General features: G+C 27.2%; 1 protein-coding gene across 7 annotated transcripts in view; it reads left to right on the top strand.

The window, feature by feature from the left end:
• Positions 1-13835, top strand: part of LOC142331513 (uncharacterized) — a 29412-nt gene extending 15577 nt beyond the window's left edge. Inside the window, exons 2-3 of one of the 7 annotated variants that reach the window (XR_012758014.1) lie at positions 5580-6108; positions 7523-13835. Coding sequence is in view for 2 of the 7 variants with exons in the window: in XM_075377482.1 (XP_075233597.1) it covers positions 5580-5641 (62 nt within the window). In the remaining 5 variants the exon portion in view is untranslated. Of the gene's footprint in view, positions 1-3609; positions 3714-5374; positions 5546-5579 lie in introns of those variants that run through there. The other 6 variants (XR_012758013.1, XR_012758016.1, XR_012758015.1 and 3 more) reach the window with 6 other exon arrangements.
• The last annotated feature ends 6029 nt before the right edge of the window (positions 13836-19864 follow it).

Raw genomic sequence — 19864 nt, 5'->3', positions numbered from 1 at the left:
TGAATTAAAAATATTAATCACAAATTTATCATGAATATTTTTTTGATCATTCACTACATTTAATTATACCATACATGTTGTAACAATACTTCAATATAAAATTTATTTAATTTAAAATTAACCTAAACGTAATTTTTACATCGATTGAATTTTATTTCTCTTGGGAAATTTAAATAAAATATTGATTATTGGTTCTTAATTTTAATAGCGCATAATAGTTCTGTTTTTTTTTTTATATCCAATACTATTTTTCCCTTCATTTGTTCTGACTTATAGGACCACATATTAAGGCATCCTGGAATAGTCGCTTTAATATTGGAGGGACAGGTAAAAGGAAAAATTGTATAGGCAGGCAACATTTGGAAAATGTAAAACAAATTTTTAGGGATGTAGGATGCAGGGGTTACGGTTACCAAAATAAAACGACTAGCACTAGATAGGGAATCTTGGAGAGCTGCATCAAACCAGTTAAATTACTGAAGACAAAAAAATATATATATATAATAATTTATTTAAACTTAAAAAATTGTCAGGAAATTTTTATTCGAATTATTTTATTACACATTTTAAAATACTTTGATATTTCATCTTCGTAGATGTCGTTATTATAATACTTTAATTTTTATAAACTTATTCCACGCTAACATGAAATAAGTAATAAATTAGTATCGAATAATTTCTAAAAGTAATTTAATTTTATTAACTCTGTAAAATTCTACTATTATAATTCTACGACAGATGTTTTGGCCATGAGTCTGTTTCTTTATATATAAAAAAAGGTTTTCGTATTTACTAAAATAACTATTATGTATTTTAGTCCAAATAATTTATGTTTGAAACTAATGTAAACAAATCGTTCCAAATAAATATTAATTTAGTAAACCGTTTCTATCATGGCCATAAGACCTGTATACAACGATGTCTTCCAATTCAACCAGGGATCAGCTGCATTAAAGAAAAAGATAAATAAAAATAACCGATTTAAAAACAAACAATTTAACAATATTAGGATTTGTTAATCATTTTCAGTGAGCTCAAGGACAAAGTAACAATAACCAAGTTGAGATTCTATTTACATCAGCTTCAAACATAAACGGATTGTACTTTAATATTCGGACAGTAATATCTTTTTTGCGCAATAGAAATAAAGGCTTCAACGAACTGAAGTTACGAGGTCACAGATTCTAACAGAGCTGTTATGAAGGGAATAATTTATATTTATTTATATTTGATCTCTCTTATTTTGTTAGAGGAGTAGCTGCTCCACTTGTTCGTGAAATATATACACCTGTAATTTTTTTTACATCTATGAGTCCCTAAATAAGGATATGTTGTAATTAATTAAAAAACCAATAATATATTCTTGTGAATGGAAAATAAATCGAAAAGCTAGCTTAATAAGGTTTATTTAACAATAGATATTTCTAGACGGTATTCGTATCAGTACCACTTCTAAATCGTATAATTTTTATTTCGTTATTAAAAAAAAAAAAATCAAATTGACTATTCCTTTTCCTTGTTTGAGCACATAGGTGTGTGTTTTTTTATACTTTTTAAAATTATTATTGTTAAGGTATTTCTATTAGGACAAATGTTATTAAATACAAATCCAGTTGATAAGTGATTAACCTACTGGGTTGGTCTAGTGGTGAACGCGTCTTCCCAAATCAGCTGATTTCGAAGTCGAGAGTTTCAGCGTTCAAGTCCTGGTAAACTTAGTTTTTTTTACACGGATTTGAATACTAGTTCATGGATACCGGTGTCTTTTGGTGGTTGGGATTTTTCAATTAATCACACATCTCAGGAATGATCGAACTGAGAATGTACAAGACTACACTTCATTTACACTCATACATATCATCCTCATTCATCCTCTGAAGTATCTGAAACGTAATTACCGGAGGCTAAACAGGAAAAAAGAAAAAAAAAAGTAAATTAATGATTATGTAATTGCATTTTTATTATTGTTTAAATTAATTAAAAAATAAATTGATTTTATATTTCAAATATATAAAAAAGATGTACTTTTGTTTGATGTTATTGCGATTATTATATTTTTTAACAAAAATTTATTGTTTTAGTGATAGATTTGGATAATTTTTTTTTAATTTTTACCATAAATAACATTTTTCCAGTGTAATTTAGTTTTAATACTATTGAAAATTATCATTATATAAAGCCTATGAAGCACTATAGAGGCATATTAAACTAATATGAATAAAATTTGCCTAAAATAAAAATTTATATAACAGTTTTTTTTAGGTACCGTATGTAAACTGTTTGCTATTTTATAAAATGATAATTTATATGCCTATGCATGAATGAGTTAGTTTAAAAAAATAATAAATAAATAGATGTTGACCTAAGTGTTTAATTAGATTATTTGTGTATAATATATGATTTGATTTTAGTGGTGTAATATTTATTAAACTGTGTTTGTTGTAGTTTTAGCGTATACATATATGTGTAGAATTAAAATTTTCTTAATTCGAGTATTAATATATTGAGTGTATCAAGCATGATTATATGGTGTAAAATTAAAAAACAAATAGTTTACCTTTTCTTTGTAACTAATATTCAGAATCACTTATATATTATTATTATTCTTTTATATACCTTATTGCCATACTTTTGCGATTTCGTAATGTTTTAGAATAATATAATATAATTTTTTTCCCGCTAGAATACTGATAAGAAAATTTTCAAAATTTCTACAAAAAAAAATCCTTCTAATGAATAGAGAGATTAAAGTAAGACATATTTTTGTTTATTAATATTTAATGACGAAACGACTATATTTTGCATTCCAGTTCTTCTAAAGATACTGCTAACTTTTTTATTTTGTAGACAAGTAAATACGTATGACGTCAATAAATAAAAAATATTAGATTTGATCTACGTTACAGATTATATTATTGGCAATAGCGCGTTCTATTTTTCAGACAAAACAGGCAACAGTGTATTGCGTTGTAACGAGTAAAATGTGTTTAGATAAACAATAATGTTTATATTAAGCAGTGGTTATCACTGCTTAAGTAGCTGTAGTTAATGATGCAATGGTTGTTTATGTATCCATATAAATAAAATGCCTTTATTAATTAAAGACTACGCTGTGAATATAGATTATTTTATATAAGTCGTTTGGTGTAATAAGAAGCTTGATTGTGGTAGCTTGATTGTAGTAAATATACTTTTTATGTAGAGGTAATTTTGTAGTAGTATTTTATCGTTGGTGCGTAAATATTTACATCAAATAAACATCGTAAAGATTATAATTATAAAATAAACAACGGTAAGAGTTTCCTTACATAGTAATCAATCTTCTGCATTGTATAGGTCACTCTTTCTTGACAATCCTACCTCCTCACCCAAGCTTCTTCCTATATTAAACGACTTCTAGTTAAAATAAATTGATGTATTTAATTTCCCTTTAAAATTTAAATTCATTCTACTTTTTCCATAACTTGTGTTTTGAAATTATAATCTTTTTTTCCCCTTAACTTTTCCAACATTTTTGTTAAATTTTAAACTTTTGATGCATTATTTCAAATGAGATGTATTTAATATGCACCCGGTAGAAGTTAAAACCATGCATGTTTGTATCCTTAGGCTGCAGTATCCTGTGACGAGAGAATGTGTGTGTTGATGAGTTAGGCTACCTTCCTCCAATAATTCTGATTGGAAGGAAATTTCAACTGTAAAATTTATTATAGGTGAGTTTTATTAAATATTGAGTTGCTGTTACCAATTCCTCATATACATATTTTTTTCTTATTATTTATATTATATTTTTTTTAAAATTATCTTTCATATTTTTAAATTGATTTAAGTGCTTATGTATTTTTCTTTTTACATAATCGCCCGTTCGTCATCAAATCTTTGTTTTCGATTTAATATCAATTTTCCACGGTAAAGACAAAAATTAATCGTGCGATCCTTATAAATTTCGTTTACGTCTCAAAACGTGAAATTTGGATACACAAAGATTAAATTTATGAAATTTATGAACTCATGATCATGAACTAAGAGTATTTCTTGCTGTCCTGATAGTGGGTATCTTTTCTTTTATGGAATGAAAATAAATTATAAAGAATCTGAATAAAACTGTACTTCCTTTTTTGTTTGCTCTTCTACTAACGTAATATAGTGCGTAGAATTATGATTTCTAATACATAAATTAAATAAAAAATCTGATGTGGACACTACATGACTTCCTTGTACACCTATTAAATTATATATACACTTTTTTTTTTTTAATGAAAAGTACATCAAATTTTATTTCATTAATAACTTCTGATATTTTTTTTATTGTTATTATTGGATTATTATTTATCGTAAAAGTATTTTTACAATCAGAGGTTAATAATTATTAATTAATCCATATATTTACATTTTTTAAAAATTAAAAAAAAGAAGATGAAGTTGGATTCGAACCGATGTGCCTTCCCCTTGTAAGATCCAAATATTTCATTATTTAAAATTTTATTTGGCTATAACTCTGGAACCGATAAAAATAAGGTAGATATATCGTTGAAAAGCTCTCAATGAGGGTTTATTTCTGAAATTAAGGAAAAGTCCAATATCCAAATCTTTTGGATTTTGGGCTTTTTTGGAAACTTTTGGTTCAGTCGATTGCAATCAAAATGGTAGGTGCACAACTAAATGTTACAACATCCTAAATTCAAAATTTCAACATCCTACGGCTAATCGTTTTTGAGTTATGTGAGGTACATACGTATGCATACGTGCCGAAAGTAATCAAAATGCATATTTCCGTTGAAATCTGAAAATTAAAATTTTTCGTGATTACAATACTTCCTTTACTTCGTACAAGGAAATAAAAAATGTGGGCGGTTCGAATACGAGGCATAAACAATTTGATAGTATCCATGTTATTTGATTTCGCGTAAATATAGCGGGTGGGATATTCAAGGTCAGGCGTCATGTAATGTTGAATGTTGTGTAGGTTAGTGTAAAACTTCTCTTACCGAACAAAAAATTATCAAAACAAAATTCTTGATGAAGAAAACTATACGAATTGCATTTTTTACGCTTACAAATGGATTTATTCGATTAATTTTTATCTTGATTGATTGAAATTTTCGTATATTGTACATCTGTTCCTGGTTGAGTGCCCTCAGTATGTCCCTTAGACAATCCTAAGTAATAAGGTCGTGTGTATAATCCATAAAATCTATTTATACTAGATAGATGATCGATTAATTCCACAAAACAAAATAAAAATAAATCGTCTGTTAGGTGAGTAAATATATTATTTTTTGTTATGAGGTTCAGTAATAAATATTTAAGCACTTAATTCTTTTTTTTTAATAATTATTTGGAATATTCTTTTATTTTTAATTGTTTTCCATAGGAAAAAGGAAATTATCGTTAAGTAATCAGTTTGGTTCGATCATGTTGATCCCCTTCTTCTGATTACTGCGTAGCATCAATTTGCAAATTGGTAACAGAGTACATCTGAACAGTAATAATCAGTCGTCTAACTGAATGACCTTGATTATGCCTGTGGTATAAGACAAAAACAGTGAGTATTGTTTTTTTTGTTCTTTTTGTTACAGCATGTAATGTGCCTCCTCCTTCAACAACTTCCCGTCAATTGTACATCATACGTGAAAGGTAGAATTGATTGATAGCCTATGATGTTTGTGTAACCACAACTACTCAATTCATTGGTGTGATATGACCAGGGGAAGAGAAAGAAAAAACCAAGAAATCTCTCCCCACTCTTACAACTCTCTAGTGTCTCTCAGCACGACAAAATACAACAGCAAGCATTTCTTATATCTTGTTACAGGGGGCGGTTCTTCCTGAGTGGATGTTCATCTGGCCAAAACAACGGCTACAACTACCCCGGTTGCTGTTCCTAGACAAAGGGTCGACGCTCCGCGTGCGGCCGCTTCGTATCCCGGAACAACGTCCAGCACTACTACATCTTGTTGGCCTTACTGGTGATAGATATATCATGTATATAATTTATATTATATGCATAACTCTGGTTGAAACGTGTATAACATTTCAGCTAAAACGATGAAAATTATGCGAAGAAAAAATATTAAATACCGCTATTTCTTCAAAGACATTTCACAAGTACGTTATTATCGTATATTTATTTACTTTTATTATTAATTATAATTTTATTGTGTTAAAATTACTTTAAATGTTGGCTGTGTGTAACATGCAAAAATGTTTAGTCGTAATATTAAATAACGGCCGCTTGATCAAGAATTTACTATTTAGTGGAGCCGGTTGTTACTATGGAAACGCGTAACATTAACTGTTACATATCGATGAGCTTACTCGTTATCTAGCTTATGTTCCACCCCGCTGCTTCTAAGAACGGCAACGTGGTAAAGCCGATGACGTACATTTCCGTAGTAACTGCTGACCCCATCATCAGTCGACTGTCTAGGACGCTTCTTTGGTAATTACGACTTTAGAATGTATTACACAAACACATACATATTTTACTTTACACAAACACATATACATTTTACATCGCACATACACATTACATGTATTTTTTATTTATTTAAAGGATGAATATCTAAATGATTTAGTTTACGCAATATTCATTTACGTTTTAATACATTCGTTTTTTACATTTTATTTTGTATAAAAAAAGAAAAACAATAGCTGTTCACTTCAACTTTTTCATACTTATTTGTATCCTTCAAACTATTTTCAGGAAGAAATACAATGGCACGTATTTCTGCTATGTGTTTTTTAAAAAATAAATTTATTTTCATTATAAAATGGTAAAATTAATTTCAGTAATAATAATTTTATTATTTTATATATAAAAATAAATAATAATATTATTTACGACTCCAAAAGCAATTCAAATTGAAAAATTTCCATAATAAAGTAGCATAATATAATTTATTATAGATTAATGTACTTAATATTGTATATTAATTGTTATTAAAATTATTATTTTAATTTAGGTGTGTATAATGTTAAACATTAATAAATAAAAATGACCATGAATGTCGGCGTATTTATTTAAAAATAAAAGAAAAATGCGTAAACATCTATATAATATAAAACTATAACCGCTATATTATAGTGTAGCCCCTGAGATTTCAACCGCACTCGATTCTGACGTTAAAAAATTGATTCAGTGATACGCCCGCCAATCACAGATTTTTTGCGTGATGGAACGCATGTAACGTTACTTTTATATAGCCAAAATATTTATAAGACAACGGAATTTGTAAGTGCCAAAAACCATTCATTTTATGACTCTTCTTGTAACTAATATAAATTATGTACCAGACCAAAGGCTGTATAATTATTTTAGTTAATTTTATGTTAGTCGTCCTTGGTACTTAAATAAGCTTTGTTAAATATTTTTTTTTTTTATTATCAGATTTCCAATTTTGTGTAGGATAAAAAATGTAATTTTATTACATTTTTGAAGAATATTGTGTAAATATATTTAAACTAAAAAAAATTTAGGTGAAGAAACTTGTTATTAAAATTATTTAATTTTTTTTTTTAGATTTGATTAATGTTAAACATTCCAAGTATTAGTAATAAACCCTAATTAATCAACAATGAAAATAATTAGTACACATTTTGAAGTGAAGCTTCTTAACGCAGACTTCGGGATGGGAAGTCAACTGAGAAAAAAAACGAGCGTCACGAAAAAGCATCACGCGCTAGCTGATAGTACAGTTCATTCAAGAATCGTGTTCAATGAATGATACTGTTACTCTTTTGTGAATAGTTTTTGATCACGTTCATATTTGTCATTTTTATTTTAATAAGCGATATATTCTTTATATTATACAATGTATTTAATTGTTAGTTCATATTTTTATTAATATAAATAAAAAAGGTTTATCATTTGTTATATTATGTATATGTTATTTTGCGCCATTAATAATAATTCATACAATATTGCGTAAGAAGCTTCGCTTCCGTCGGGTGTCCACGCATCGACGCGTTTTTATTTTTTATTAAATTACGAGCGTCATTCATTAAGAAATTACGAAAAATATTATTAATAATAATGTAAAATTTTTTGTTAGTGTTCTCACATCGCGTGCTTTCTTTTAATTTCGATAACTTCACATTTAAAAAAAAAATCTTTATTCCTTTATATAATTGCAATTATTTTTCCCATAAAAATTTTGGATTTCCATATATTGTTTAGGTTGAATAGCCTATTTGAAATTGTATGAGGGATAAAACCATTACAAAACCATATTTTTTTTTATTAAAAAAAATTTAATTAATTTTCCACTAGTTTGCAGTTTGTATTTTGTACGAAATACCCGTTTTAATAATTTATTAAAGAGAGTTTTTGATTTATTGATTATTTAAATATAACTCAGTGTAATTTATAAACTGAATTTATCCAATCGGCTTTATACTTTTGTGGTTGTTAACTATGTGAATTTGTGGAGTAATAAACAGACGGATTATTACGTCATTATTTGGTGGGTAAATGACCGCGCCCTTATTGACACGGAAGGAGAGAAAATTCTTTCCGACATTAAAAGTTGTTTCTCTTTTATTATAGATTTTACCCCGACCAAGCTTTTTAATTCATTTACCGCCTATCAAATTTTTAACTTTATTTAATATAACTTTTTAATTAAATAAAAATCCATGCAGAATTATCTATTTGTTTTTTTTTTATTTATTAATTTAAAATATGGAGTGAATATTTGTTTTTCTTTTCAGTTTTTTATATTATTTATTCATTGTATAAAATAAAAACTTATAATTTGTATGGTGTCGTTTATTTACAATATAAAACGAATTATGTTCACAAGCCAAAATTTATAACTTTTTTTTTAATTGTTTGTATTAATTATTTTTAAAACTTAATGATATTTATTTAAATAAATCTGCATTTTTTTGTTTAAATTTTATGTAACCCAATATTTTTTCATATGATATTCATAATAATAGTTGTACCTATTTGTATTATATTTCATTTAAAAAAAAATAAAAAATGTATAATTATATTACAGTTGCAAAATTATATTTATTATTAATAAATATGGGGCTTTACATGTGAAAATATATTTAAATAAATTTCTTTTTAATTTTGACTTATCTTTTAAGGTGCAAGATAAAAAAAAAAATTTTAATTTATTTAAAAAAGTGTTCTTCTTGCTATAAATCAGCTTAGTTAGATGTAGTTAATAAATCAAAAAAGAAAAAAAATATCTAAACCACCACATTAGAAACAATCTATAACATTCAAAGTTATCTAGGTTTGTATGGGTCTTTTTGGCTAGTCTTAAACTGTTATTGTATTCTCTACAGATTTAAAAAAAAAATTTCACTTAAAAAATGATTAATAATAAGAATAAATAATGATATATATATTACACAAATATACAATAATTATAATGTAAGAATTTTCAGTGTATGACTAGTGAGATTTATTATATGTTACATTTAATGATAAGTAAAATTCATATCAAAATATTAATTGTACATAAAGTTATACTGTGTTAAAAAAAAAATATTTATTATTTTTTTATTTAACTATTTTACATACTGAATTATCATTTCTTTAAATGAAATAACCGATGATGTATCTTATATTTCCCATACAAATTTACGTATTATTTCATTTTCGCCTAGTAAAAAAAAAAATAAAATAAAAGCTTTAATAAAGTTTTGAATGTACGTAATGTGGTGCCCTCATGCATTTATGTATTAAGTATTACTGTAAAAAATATTTGTAACTGTATTTACTTATATTCTAAATTTGTTAATAAAGTATTGATTTTTTTTAAAAATAAAATAAAATTAATATTGTGTTAATTAATTTATAAGAATTAAATAGGATATAGTATATAATACACAGTACAACCCTGATACTTCGAATAACATTTTTTTTTAAAAATATTAAACAAAATAGAATCTTTTTTAATTTTAAAAGAAAGAAAAAATCTATTTATGTTCGGAGTACACACTCAACAGATCAATATCAAGAAGATGAGAATTCCTAGAGTGAAGTGTAATGAAAGGTGAAATACATTGCGCTAGTTAAGAAGGAAGTGCGGACTGAGGAGATCTGTTGGAGGGGGAAAATGTACAGTCGAGAAGCACAGCAACTAATTGTTTTCCTTAATTTTAGCTATCTGAAAGATAATTATCAAAAAAAGTCATTGTTCATCGATTTGTTTCTTTATTTAAAAAAAAAATTAATTAATAATAATGACAAAGCATTCAACAGAATGGAATAAAAAAAATAACTGAATTCCTACAGAAGAAATTTGTTTAATTTGTACAATCGTTAAAATAATTCGAACTAACAGGGTTATAGTAAAAAAAATTAATAAAGAAAACAGTTCATTAATATTAATAATATGTTTAACAATGTTTCTTATTTTTAAAATGTTCTTTACGCTTGTGCATCATTTAAAGAAGAAAAAATAATTTTATTTTTTAATAATATACCGCTCAAATTGAATCCTTTGCAATCTAATAGGTTGTAAAAATATATTAGTTTTTATTTAATCGATATATTTTTATATTAAAACAAAAAACAATTTAACATTACACATACATAAACAGTTACACGTACTCGCATATTTTTATTTAATATTACTGTATTATTAATAATTTGTATATTCATAATACAGATTAAGTAACGACTGATTCATTTTTATTATTAATTTATGTATTATTATTATTATTTTTTAAATATAAAAATAAAATCTATAAAAACACGAAGGGAGGTTAGTCCTGCGCTTATATATTATTATTTATTTGTTGATTTTTTTTCGTTAGTTTAAAAATATGTTATAACTTATTATTATATAATAATAAGTAGAAGAAATATTTTAGTTGTTTTTATTAGCTTGTAGTAATTAAATAATGATTTTTTAAAAAAATATTTTATTAATTAGTAATAAAATATAATTTTTTTAGTGATTCTCTTAAGTGATGTGTGTAACACCGCTAAATTTTAAGGTATTATTTTTATTTGTATTTGTTTAAAAAATAAAATTTATAAAATAAAAAAATACAAAACATTTTTCGTTTCAGTACATTTAAAAAAAAAGTAAGTTAAGGTGTTAATTTTTTTTTATGTACTTAGGTTGGTAATAATTATATACTGTATTTATTAAACAGGGAATTATTTTTTTCTTCTTTTAGTTGTAGTGAATAAAATAAATCAATATTTATAAATATCAGTATTATTTATATTATTATTAATAAATATTTCTCACAGTGTTTCCTCGCAACTTATATATATTTATTGTTAGATGTTATTTAAAAAAAAAACGAAAGAAAAAATTATAGTCATTAATATATAATATACATTTATTATATACAAAGATAAAAAAATTACAAGGCTGCAATTCTTTAGGATTTTATTTTTAAATATTTATTTTATAATCCTTTTTTTTATTACTACATTAAAATTTTAATTAAAAAAAAATAGATATTCATAATTATTTGTGAAAACAAAATTATGGGTGTATGCCAAATTCAAACAGTTTTATTTTTAGTAGAAAAATTTCATTATGTTATTACTATTGAGATAATATTATGACTTAGTTTTCGTTCTACATTATTAAATGTATAAACTTGTATAAAACACGGAGAAGGTACACCTGTTTACTGTTGACCAAATTAATTATAAATAGGTGACCTTTAATAAAAATAAACAATCTTACAAGGTTTCAAATCCCGGGTAACATCTTTTATTTGTACACTTCCCGTTTCTAAATTTCCGGATGAAATAATATAAAGTTTAATAAAATAAAAAAAAAAATAAAAAACATATTTCTTCGTATATAATCTATTAAAAAAATAAAATAAATAATAATAATAAAAAAAAAACTATTATTACTGGTGTAACTTTAGAAAGTTCAGTAGGTAACGTGTAGTGCAGAATGAGGATGTATTGCTGGATCGACTGAGTTCTTGTTTTATGTGACGTGTCACAGGACCCTATCTGCCTCCACTATATTATATGTTTACGCTTTTTAAACTTTAACTTACTATAAAAAAGCTCATTTTCATTAAATCTCATACATGCTTAGAAAAAAATAAATTATGTCATGTTTATTATTTTTTAAATAAAATTTCTAAATCGATTATATTTGGAAAATAATAATATAGAATTTTAAATACGGCGATAAAATACAAATAATCGTTTCCAAAAATATAAAAATTAGATCGTATTTGAATTACCTTTAAAAGAATACATTTTAACATATTTATTATCTTTGTTTATAAAAATAGAACAAAATTCCATAAATTTATTTTTAAAAAGTTATAAATGTAAAACATAAAAGCGATATAATTGTATTGTTTTACAGATACTATAACGATTTAATAAAACTGATAAAGCACGACAAAACATTAATTAACGTTGCTATTAGCGTTCTTTTATTCTAAAGTTAATTTATTCTATTATGTTTTTCAATTTTAATTTTTTTTTTTAATTAAAAAAACGTTGTCCGAATAGATGAACGATTAAAAACCTTTAATTATGAAAAATGTAAAAATTATGTTCCTTTAGATGTTAATTATTCAGTATCTAATGTAGTAAAATAGAAGGTGGAACCCAGTTATTTTATCATATTACCAAAGAGTTGTTTTATTTATATGTTTTTACTTATAAATTTTTTTTTATTATTAAAGTCGTGACGTAATATAATAATAAATTGTATTATTTGGAAATAATTTATTGTTTTTCCTTTTAACAATTTACATATTTCATGTTTACTCCATATTTTTTTTACATCTTAATTAAAAATAAATAAATACAAAGGAAGAGAAATGCCCGGTAAATATATATATATATATATTTTGTTGCAGTGTACACCCTTTCAGATCCACTTAACTTTGATGTGTCATCTTTGTTCTGTACCATTAATAAAATTTATCAATAATTGAATTTTTTATCTTTTTAATATATTTTCTTATTAGTTTACGTTTTACATTTCATTTTATTAATTAATCGTACATTCAATGGCCTGTATAAGGGGAAAAATTGTTAAAAGTAAAATAAACGTTTCATATTATTATTTGAAAATTTTTGTTTGAATAATAAAGGACTTTATTTTTCTGGCATGGGAGGGTAAAAGTGTTAAAAATTAATACGTAGAATAATAAAATAAAAAGATTATAATATTAACAAAGATATATATATAAAATTAAATAAATAATGAAATACTCATATTACAATATAAATTTAAAAATACATACACATTTATTATATTTTTTTAATAACGATTCTTTATTTTTGTATTATGTTGTCTACTGATTATAAAGATTACCTACTTAAAACTGTATGAAAAAAAATAATACTACAAAAATATACATATTTATATTATATAAATATCAATATTAATATGTATATTAATATCTATATATATTATCTATATTAATATGTATATTTTTAGCTTGATAATATGTGTTCAGCAAATAAATATATATATATTATAATAAAATGGGATTAATAATATATTATAAGTAATCGATCGATATACTATTTATATTTTATCGGAATAAAAATATGCATATATTTATTTAAAAAAAAAAAGACAAATTTGCATTGAAAAATATTATAGTTCCATAGCTTTTTTATTTTTGTTTACGGTTAAGATTGATATTATAGTAAAATGCCTAATTCATTATTATTATTAGAACTGCTATTAGTCTTAGGATAATAAAATAATAATAATAATTATGTTTTGTGAAAATGAAACTATTACGATATTATTATTATTATTTTTCTATTATTACTTATTATTGTTAAAATAGTGTTTAATATTTGTATAATTTATATTTATTATTTATGAATAAAATTATTTCTGTTACTAAAATATATTTATTGTCTGTTTTTTCTTATTTTTATAAATTACCTACATTCTATCCTTACTATTCCTTAGCAGAACTTTGTCTCCTTAATTATAATCCTTAAAAGTTCTCTTTTAACGCAATGAAAAAAAAAAAATTAAAAATTCAAAAAATTAAAAAAATCGCAAAATTCTAATGGCATCATCCATTCTTTTTTTATATTCTATCCTTTTTTTTTCTTTGAAAGATAAAGAAATATATATATATATATATTTTTTTTTAAATTAGGCAACTTCTTTCATTTTATCTTATAGAATAACATCGGTAATATAAGGGTATTATTTATTTCATCTGTTTGCCTTACATGGTAAATCAGACCGTGAGGCGATCGGAAAAATTTTGTTGGAAAATCTTCAATAATCCACCCCTTTAGCTCTGACAACTTTTCAGTAGTTATTTTATTTTCTTCACCTTAAATATTGGTTTTCATCACAAAGGTCTGACGATGACAGAGAATTGAAAAATCTTTTGTGATAAGTCACTGACGGCGGAATACCTTGAAGAAGCTAGTAAAAAGGCTATGAAAAACCTGTTGCAAGTTGTAACAGCTATGTAGAATAGTAGTAAATAATAGTAATTTTTATGCGAAAGTAATACAATTTGTTCTTATTTTTCAGCTCTGTTTTTATATTAAAATGGATCTTGCATTAAAAATTCACGTCGTATATTTTTTTTTTTTTTTTTTTTGGTTGGTTGTGGGCGAAAAACGCTTGGGCGTTATAATCGCCCGGTAGGTATTTTAAAAGGGTAATATAACTCCGAAATAATAAGCTATACGAGGTGTAAATGTAATATTAATCATATAATAAATACTTACTAAAACAAGCCAAGAAGGCAAAATAAAACCCAAAACTAATATCACAGACAAAGTTGATAAAACATTAAAGATAAAATAATAGAATAAAGAAGTATAAAAACTTACCTAACTATGATGGGTTGTGCAAAAATTTCCATCCCGGATAGTAAAATTAAACTAAAAAATCAAATCGAAAATAAAGGTTAAAATTATTAAAAACTCTAATTACAGAAAAACATATATAAGTATATTAAATCCTTTGCAGTAACCCAGTACTATGCAAAAAGAGAAACATTCGCTCCAAAAACCCTGTCATCATTACCCAAGACATCACGAATGCTGCTGGGTATATAAACTGACGACGCAATGCCACATAACATACGCGGTCCACGATAATGTGGTGCACAGTCATGCGGCAGTTGCATCGTGTGCACAGGGGTGGGTCCCCTCCCGACATTAGATATTTCTGTGTGATCCTCGTATGCCCCAACCGTAACCGGCAGAGGACCACTTCCTCACGACGAGAGTTCCTGCAAGCGGAGTCCCACGGCAACACTGAGTCTTTAATCCGTCGAAGTTTACTATCGACGACAGCCATCCAGCCACTTTGTCACCTTGCTCGCAGTGATTGTTTTATACGATTAATAAAATCAAAGGTAGTAACTCGGGTGGTGAAAGGAGGCTGAATACACGCATCTTTCGCAGCAGAATCCGCCCTCTCATTACCAAGAATCCCAACGTGGCTAGGGATCCAGCAAAAACATACCCCCTTGTTTCGTTTTTCTAACTCAGCGATTTTATCATAAATGCCAACGACGACAGGATGTCCGGAATAAAGGTTTTCCCACGCCTGGAGAGCACTGTACGAGTCACTGCAAATAAGAATGTTACTATATTTAGGGCCTCGATACTTAGAGCCCTATCCACAGCGAGTAGTTCCGCGGTGAACACACTCGTAACACCGGGTAGGCCAAACATATAAGACTGTTCATCGAAAACAAAAGCGCAACCAACGTTACCGTCATGCTTAGACCCATCAGTGTATACCACCACGTCTGGGTTCGACTTGGTGAGGAGAAACTGGAACACCTGCTGGTAAACAATAGGTGGCGTTGGTTGTTTATCATACGTTGTAAGATCAAACGTAAAATTTATATGGTTCATTCTCCACGGGGGATTCGAGCACGGACATGATGGAAAGAACGACGGAGTGCCAACATTCATACGCTGCAGCAGACGTGGTGTACGGACACCCACAGGCGCAGTACAACGTGGACGGTCCTCATACTTCCTCAAATTAGGATTCTTAAAAACCGGGTCAAAAGCTGGGTGATTCGGCTGTCCGCTGAGACGGGCAAAATAAGACAACAAGAGCCGGTCCCGTCTATCCCAAAGTGATGACTCACCACTGTCTACAAGTAAGCTTGCGATAGGGCTTGATCTAAACGCACCCGTGGCAAGCCGAAGAAAAGAATGATGCACACCGTCCAGCATCTTAAGTACGGTTTGACGAGCTGGGGAATAGGCGACACAACCATAATCCAAACGGGAACGAACAAGGGAGTAGTAAAAACGTAACATACACGACCGATCGTTTCCCCGGTTGGTGTTACTTAGGACCCGCATCATATCCAAAAGTATGGAACACTTTGTGCACGTCGTATAAATATGTCTTTACGATTCCTGTTGATGTTGGCAGTAAATGTTTTATTCTTTTCATAGATATTAGGTTTACTTATTCCTTAATTCGTTTTAATTTTTTCCAAGACTGTTTTTTGATATAATCTGTTATTTTCGGATTTATTGCGATCCATAATTATGAAATTGTGAAAAGGATCAATCTATAGGATTCCGTAATAAAAATGACCTTTGTTTTAAAACAATAACTATCCTTTATATTATTAATACTATTATATAAAGGTAACTCATAATATCGTCACGCGTTACCTAGAAATTGAAACATTTATAGAACAGAATCTTTATTGATTTATGAAAACAGTATTGGTCGTTAGACTTGACCGACTTACATATGTAGATGGTACTCTTAGAGTACCAAGTAGTGTGTGTATATATATATATATATATATATACACACACACAATGTATCGTTTTAGTAATCAGTGATTTGTTTCAGCCAAAATAAAATTTAAAAAACTTATGGAAAAGGATAAAAATCAATTAATTAAATTTAAATATCTCGCATATAAAATAAAACAAAAAATTATTTTTGAAAAAACTTCCTAAGAAAATCTGAAAATAGAACTTCAAAAAAAATAAAAAGAATTACATCATCGACCACCCATAAAAATAAAATAATCGCCTATCCGAAAACAAAAAAGGAACTATAAACAAAATTACTATAAGTAGAAAAAAACAACCGAATTAAAAAGGCAAAAAAATATTCTTTCCACTTTAAATAATAGACGTAATAATCTGTTACATTTTAATGATCCTGTTCTCACTATCTTCCCCTAGGACGCCCTTTTTTGTCCAAAAGATAAGTATTTTAATATACTTTTTAACAGTTAATTAAAATTAATTTTTTTCTAAAAGTCGATACTACTGTTCCCAAGATTTTATCATTTTTTTTTTGTCTTCAGTCATTTGACTAGTTTGATGCAGCTCTCCAAGATTCCCTATCTAGTGCTAGTCGTTTCATTTCAGTATACCCTCTACATCCTACATCCCTAACAATTTGTTTTACATATTCCAAACGTGGCCTGCCTACACAATATTTTCCTTCTACCTGTCCATCCAATATTAAAGCGACTATTCCAGATGCCTTAATATGTGGCCTATAAGTCTGTCTCATCTTTTAACTATATTTTTCCAAATGCTTCTTTCTTCATCTATTTGCCGAAATACCTCTTCATTTGTCGCTTTATCCACCCATCTGATTTTTAACATTCTCCTATAGCACCGCATTTCAAAAGCTTCTAATCTTTTCTTCTCCGATACTCCGATCGTCCAAGTTTCACTTCCATATAAAGCGACGCTCCAAACAAACACTTTCAAAAATCTTTTCCTGACATTTAAATTAATTTTTGATGTAAACAAATTATATTTCTTACTGAAGGCTCGTTTCCCTTGTGCTATTCGGCATTTTATATCGCTCCTGCTTCGTCCATCTTTAGTAATTCTACTTCCCAAATAACAAAATTCTTCTACCTCCGTAATCTTTTCTCCTCCTATTTTCACATTCAGCGGTCCATCTTTGTTATTTCTACTACATTTCATTACTTTTATTTTGTTCTTGTTTATTTTCATGCGATAGTTCTTGCGTAGGACTTCATCCATGCCTTTCATTGTTTCTTCTAAATCCTTTTTACTCTCGGCTAGAATTACTATATCATCGGCAAATCGTAGCATCTTTATCTTTTCACCTTGTACTGTTACTCCGAATCTAAATTGTTCTTTAACATCATTAACTGCTAATTCCATGTAAAGATTAAAAAGTAACGGAGATAGGGAACATCCTTGTCGGACTCCCTTTCTTATTATGGCTTCTTTCTTATGTTCTTCAATTGCTACTGTTGCTGTTTGGTTCCTGTACATGTTAGCAATTGTTCTTCTATCTCTGTATTTGAACCCTAATTTTTTTAAAATGCTGAACATTTTATTCCAGTCTACGTTATCGAATGCCTTTTCTAGGTCTATAAACGCCAAGTATGTTGATTTATTTTATCATTAAAAAATAATAATGTAAACAAAAAAATAAAAAAATCTTTCTAAATAAATTAATAACGACGAAGTATTCTTATAAACAGACTTTATTATATCCCTACGTAGTGAATATAACTAAAAATACTACACTTAAAAACAGAATAAAAGAATAAACATGTAAGAAAAACGCGTTCTATATCGTAGATTTGAAATCGTGCTTGCGGGTGAAGGTTACGCGACTCCCTCATCTTGCCTTCCCACCAATCGTATTCTGCAGTGACGCAGAGCTCATACGGTCAGTACATCACTGTATCCATCATTAACTGCGCGTCAGAAATCTAATAAACCCTTCTAAAATATAGTATTTTCAGTATATAACTAAATCAAGAAAATTAGAATCAAATTTTTCAAAAAAACCGTTTAAGGTATTTTACGTACCAATAAGATGATCTCATTAAAAAAAATTGTATTTTCCCATATATCTCACGATCGAATTAATTCATTCGTTTTTGTATTGTTATTGAGTAACAGTCGTGGACAGAGGAAAATGTTTTGTTAAATAAAAAACTGTCATAATTATCATTAATATTAATCAGTTTAATTATTATTTTAAATAGTCTATGTTTACTATTTCAAGATTTTTATCTTGTTTGTTATCGCATACCAACTTTTATAATACAATTTCGATCAACTCAGATTACGGTTTTATATCGATTGGATGAGCAATTTCTTTAGCTGATCTTTAATTCTGAAAGGTAAGTTATTTTAATTGTGTAAGTTAAAATTGCAGCAAACAGTACTCATGTTAGGAAATGATTTAGATGATTTACTCATCTAAAAAAATGATTTACAGGGTATATAATTTAAAAGAACGGGTTTTTTTGTTTAACCTCCGGGTTCGCAGTTAAGCATTACTGCACAGAAGATGAGATGAATAATTTGTAGCGTGTATGAAAAATGTCATGTCGTAATTATTAATTTAATGTTAAATAAAGGAAAAATACAATGAAGATACACGAGTTTTATTTATTTTTATCTCTTACGAGTTGTCATACTTTTACTTAGGGTAGAGCGCCATGGAAAATTTTTAATTGAAAGAGGGCGCCGCGACTCGGAAAAGTTTGGGAATCACCAACTTAAGCAGTTCGATTAAATATAGCATAAAATTAGAGAAGTCTACTGTTTACAGAACTACTGATTATGTCAACTGTCATATTATATCATTGCTGATGAGTGTGATCAAAATTCGCTTAAAAAAGACACTTTGTAATGAACATACCCAACAGAATGGCGCTTGTTCACTGATTCCTCTGAAGTTAGTTTAAAAGCTGTAGTTCTGCATAATGACAATAAATTCCCATCAGTACCCTTGGCTCACTCTGTTAGTATGAAAGAAACATATGAAAACTTTATACTAGAAAGGTTTCAATATGCAGTGTATGAATGGAATATTTGTGGTGATTTGAAGGTAATTGCACTTATTCTTGGTCTGCAGCTTGGTTATACAAAGTACTGTTGTTTTTTGTGCGAATATTA

Source organism: Lycorma delicatula, chromosome 10 (assembly GCF_047948215.1).
Source record: "Lycorma delicatula isolate Av1 chromosome 10, ASM4794821v1, whole genome shotgun sequence".
NCBI lineage: Eukaryota > Metazoa > Arthropoda > Insecta > Hemiptera > Fulgoridae > Lycorma > Lycorma delicatula.
This window is presented reverse-complemented; position numbering and strand designations above follow the sequence as displayed.